Source organism: Mytilus edulis, chromosome 1 (assembly GCF_963676685.1).
Source record: "Mytilus edulis chromosome 1, xbMytEdul2.2, whole genome shotgun sequence".
NCBI lineage: Eukaryota > Metazoa > Mollusca > Bivalvia > Mytilida > Mytilidae > Mytilus > Mytilus edulis.
The window spans coordinates 89,058,395-89,063,628 of record NC_092344.1 but is presented as its reverse complement, the minus strand read 5'-3'; the positions used below and the strand labels follow the sequence as shown (position 1 = coordinate 89,063,628).

Below are 5,234 nucleotides of genomic sequence, written 5' to 3'. Positions count from 1 at the left end.
TTTGTCATGTGACGTCATGAAAAGTAAGCACAACGTTACGTCTCAGATAAATTCGTGTAGTTGTGATAAAAAATGTAGTTTTAAAGTATATCCTGAAACATAAAGGAACTACTATGGATAAGAAAGATGATGATAATCCGCTCGTCAAAACAAACACGGATGAAGATAACGTCTTACAATCAAGTAATATACACATCGAAATGTCATCAAATGTGAATTGTGGAAATAAGGACAAAGATAAGAAAGTACCAAATTCAACTTCGCAAAATGATGAAGAAATGTTTTTACTGCAGGTAAATTTATTAATTGTACCTTAGGATCGACACAGTAACTTCTCAAGGATAAGATTTAACGATTTATTGTACGCAACATATTTTCATATTTTTTTAAAAGATAACTCCTCTTTTTTTGAATCTGGAATCCACGTTATGCTTAATTATTAAATACGAAAACAAGACAGAAAAAATGGATCATAAATGACAAAGATCAAACTGATTATGTCTTAACTTGACAGAACTAAACAAAATTTAAAGTTCATATATTTCCATCATGAACAAACACAGGCACTTGTTTTCTATCCATGGCAAGATCTACTATATAATATAGAAAACAAGTGCCTGTGTGAACAAACGAAAGACTACCAAAAGTTTTTGGCAGATATTTCTGCAAGAATGACTGATGTACGGCGCTCATAGTTCAACATTTTAGCAATATTTTGGACAATTACAAATTGAATTGATATTTATTATTTTCTTGTTGGTTGTCATTGTATTTCAAATTGAACCCCAAAAGTTAATGATAATATGCATGTACATGTATCATTAATTTTACTCTTTACATTTTAAGATTAAAAAGCGATGCAAAGGTTTAGTTCATGTTTTTAAGAAACTGATAAATCGAGAAACTACTCGATCGATTAAAGTTTTCAGTTACATTTGACAAATGTACATCCTTCTTTCTGTAAACAAATTTGAAGTGTTATATGTATTTGGCAAAACTTTTAAGAATTTTGGTCCTCAATGCTCTTCAATTTCGTACATTTTTTTGGCTTTTTAACTTTTTTGGATTCGAGCCTCACTGATGAGTCTTTTGTAGACGAAACGCGCGTCTGGCGTATATACTAAATTTAGTCCTGGTATCTATGATGAGTTTATATATAAACATAGTTTCGTGCAGCTGTTAATTCCTTACTTCACTGCGTAATGTCAAATGGTCTATATATCACATGTTGGAAGAGATTTCAGACAGAAACTAAATTTTAAAATGCAAAGACAATGTGTCGCATTTAATAGATTTCCCCGACAGTCTGAAAACAAGGTAATTCATCATGCTTTCGATATTTTCCAAGTATTATAAGTGATTGATGCTTTACATATACCGAACTATTTCTTCAGTTCTTCATTAATGTTGGCGTCTTTCTTACAAACAATCTATATAGAACATGCAAGACTAGATAGCTGTAGTTTACGTGTCCTTTGGCTGGGTATTTATAGTATCTACAGACTTTTACGCTTCATTCAAAATGTGCTTCAGTCATCACTTTTACACCCAAATAAGGTTACAAAAAGAAGCACTCACTATCTACAACCAGACTAAGTATCTCTCGTGCCCTTCCAGATAAGATGCGATCGCTTTCTACCGTAAACATATATCCCTATCACCAATACACAATCCATATGGTCACTCGCTGTATAGATTTTGGTTTTTCATCTTTTTTCAGGGTTTTCATTTGATTGTACAGTTATTGTTTATCACTTATTAATTTTCAGTCATCGTCTGGTAGTGGATCGGAGAACCGAGGTACAGAGGATTCAGTAAGCCCACCCAACAGTGAAAGTGTATTGTTTCCTGTTACACCTGTTTCATCAACATCATCGTCTGATTCAGTTTGTAGAATATGTCAACTGGCTGGTAAAGAAACAGGTATGATTATACATTTACTAGTGATTTTTATTCTGTTGGATTATGCATATTTCATATGGGAAAAGCCCACTTTTTGACCCCTTGAATTTGAAAATTAACCAAATTTGAGGTGGAACAAAAAATAACCCAGGAAACATCTGATGGAGTACAACAATGCATGTGGGGTAAACAGTCAACACACTAACACAAAAAAGGAAATATTTACTATCCACACTTATCTGTGTCCACGTTTGTTTTAATGAAATTTAGTCCTTTGGTGTATGAAACAATAAAGATACAATAAATAAGTCATGCCAATTAATTATCTTTTTAATAAAATGAAATGCGTAGGAAATCTTGATTTTTAGGGTTTGTTTTTTGTTAAGCACCACATGATCAATAGTTATTTTCAATTGTTTACTTGTAGTCTTGATCCTGAAATGATCTGAAATAACCATACAAACTGCTGTTTAGACGAACGTTTATTTTTATCTGTGTTCTAGGAGAGGAAATAAAAACTACAGAATGTTTGTGCAGAGGGAATATGAGTTCAGTCCACCAGAGTTGTCTCAGACAGTGGGTCTACTATAAAGGCTCCAACAAATGTGAAATTTGTCACGGAAGGTTTAGTGCTATCACTCCTCCCAGCACACCAGGAATCCTACAGAGAGAGGTAAGGTTTAGTGCTATAACTCCTCCAACCACACTAGGAATCCTACAGAGAGAGGTATGGTTAAGTGTTATAACTCCTCACACCACACCAGGAATCCTACAGAGAGAGGTAAGGTTTAGTCGGCTATAACTCCTCCCACCACACTAGGAATCCTACGGAGAGAGGTAAGGTTTAGTGCTATAACTCATCCCACCACACTAGGAATCCTACAGAGAGAGGTAAGGTTTAGTGCTATAATCCCTCCCAGCACAACAGGAGAGAGGTAAGTTTTCCTTCAAAATCGAATCTCTTCAAACGAAAGAATTCATAGAACTCAAACTGAATGAAGGACATTAACCCTACACGGAATTCACAGTTTTTCCAGAATTTAACTGACGGACGGGAAAGGTCCAGGGGTGATTTTTTTTTGTGTTGGGGTTCATTGAGTTTATTTTAATCATAACAAGTGTGGACACAGATCAGTGTGGATAGTATGTTTGGATGTTTGATAGAATGTTTTGATAAAAAGAGTTCTTTGTTTTTCCCATATGGTTCTATGTTAATCCGTGTTGAACATTGGCAGCCAACCTGCATCAAAATTAAAACATTACCAGAGTCGTTTACTTGATATTCAGTTTTTATGTTCAAGCCTGAAATGGAGGGGACACTGATTCCATGGCTTTTCAAACGGTTATGATAAAATGAAGTTCCACAACTTTGATTTTGAATGACAGCAAAAGCTCAAAATGAAGAGAGGACCACATTGGGTAATTTCTGCATGATGTGATTTTAATATGCAAGATGGTATCTGATATCTTGCACGCATGTACTATTTGTATGGCTCTATTTAAGTTCTTTTGTGCTGGTCATTTCTTATTTAAGTGTGTTCACAAAAACTGTAAAGTTGCTACGGATCTTCCCAAATATCATTGGTAAAAATTGTTTCTTAAAAGATATCAAACAGTAAGATAGCTAAAAGTACTACTGTGTTATTTTACTTCTTTTTTTAAATGTTTAAAAAATTACCAGCATAACAATGATGTCAAATTAAGAACTTTTGTGAGCATACTCCAAAGAATTACAGCTCCTACAAAAGTGAAATGATAAAACTTCTTTTAGATATGAACATCTACACAATATTTTTTCAATCAACAATATATATCAAGATATTTAACAAGAAATGTCCTTGTTCATGAAAACGGTATATTTGAATTTAATAAATTAAGCTCCTCGTCATAAATATCCGGTATACACGAATCGGTGAATAGTTAATTGACGTGCATATGCGAACTGATCAACATGAAAATGGTTGATTATAAACTGATAAAACAGGTAGCTTGCCGTCCTACAACGAAATACAATCAATCAACTCGCAAAGATACCAATCAACCATATTCAATCGGTTTACAAGCATCAATCAACTAATTTTTCAAATTTGCACAATCGTCGCGACTGCAATATGGAATCAGATGGCAATGTTGTATGATATCTATAAAAACAGAAAGCAGATGCATATATTATAGTATTCGGATAATTCGTGACATTACAGATCCAGTTCTGTGTTCTGTAGTTAGCAATATGTGATATACTCATACTAAGGCAATTTTATTTACAATATGTGATTGTTCTTTTTAAATCAAACAAGATACTTTTCTTTCAATTACAGGCATTGCAAAATCTGACGTGGCAGATAGAGAGGGGTCGTCCTTTCAACAGACGAAAACGTGCAATAATGACAGCTGTCATTGTATTTCTTGTTATAGTGACATGTGTCACCGCTATGTTAACGGTCAGTGCTGATAGAGAATTTGAAAGACTCTCTTCCAATCCATGGGTGACGCAAGATCAAGTTAACAATTCTAACATAATATTTTCCATATGTATCGCATTTTCATTTTTCTGTGCCACTATGACAATTGGACTTATAATAATCTGGTTCGGAATGGAATGTTGTTTCATAATGCACCGACGGGGAATTCTAAGGAGGGCAACGTCTGCACTTCTGCGCAATGATTCAGTTTAAAAAGACAGACATACTATTGTCTTCAATAAATCTGATTCAAATGAAGAATATGTCTCTGTATATTACAAGGGAAGTAGAGTTGTTGTTTTCCCAGCTATCCCAAAGGAATATTTAGTACACCTCGAAACATCAATAATACTTTATTATATCTGTCGGATACACAGGCTTTGTTGTTTTGTCGTTTTTTAACGTAACAAGAGATCAAAACTAACTGCGTGCTTATTTATTCTAGTAGACTTGCAGTGGCAGATCCAGGGAGAGGGTTCCGAGGTTGGAACCCCCCTTTTTATTTGGACAATCAATGGTTGGAACACCCCTTTTATCCTGAGTTGGGGCCCTTTCAAAATGGCTGGATGTCTTGCTACATGTCCCTTCCTAATTTTATTTTTTTTTCAATTTTGCCCCTTTAAATTTTTTACTGCTAAAACTAAGAGATTACCGTTATACTGACATCTACAGAGGAAGGGTAATTAGTATACTGGCAGTTTTCAGAAAACATATAAATAAGTAAGAAAGAAACAAAAGAAAGGGATTTGAAGCAAGACCAATGTTTTTGCAAACAGTCTCAAATTTATGTACATAAATGAGTAAAAAGACGCTTATATTTGGAACCACCTTTTTAACGGTCTTTTATAATCAGGATGGAATGATAGGTAC

At 34.2% G+C, this 5,234-nt stretch overlaps 1 protein-coding gene across 1 annotated transcript; it reads left to right on the top strand.

Moving 5' to 3' along the window:
- Positions 1-4,625, top strand: LOC139493995 (E3 ubiquitin-protein ligase MARCHF8-like). The gene is made up of 4 exons (XM_071282166.1): positions 1-293; positions 1,770-1,923; positions 2,406-2,575; positions 4,221-4,625. The coding sequence occupies exons 1-4, from the start codon at positions 114-116 to the stop codon at positions 4,575-4,577; spliced, it is 861 nt and encodes a 286-aa protein (XP_071138267.1). The 5' UTR covers positions 1-113; the 3' UTR covers positions 4,578-4,625.
- Positions 4,626-5,234: the final 609 nt, after the last annotated feature.

What these genes read in the sequence shown, in the direction of transcription:
- LOC139493995 (XM_071282166.1), top strand. Translation starts at nt 114, where the DNA reads ATGGATAAGAAAGATGATGATAATCCGCTCGTCAAAACAAACACGGAT. An exon ending in AAGAAATGTTTTTACTGCAG is followed by an intron (nt 294 to 1,769) that starts GTAAATTTATTA and finishes ATTAATTTTCAG; the next exon opens with TCATCGTCTGGTAGTGGATC. An exon ending in CAGGAATCCTACAGAGAGAG is followed by an intron (nt 2,576 to 4,220) that starts GTAAGGTTTAGT and finishes TTTCAATTACAG; the next exon opens with GCATTGCAAAATCTGACGTG.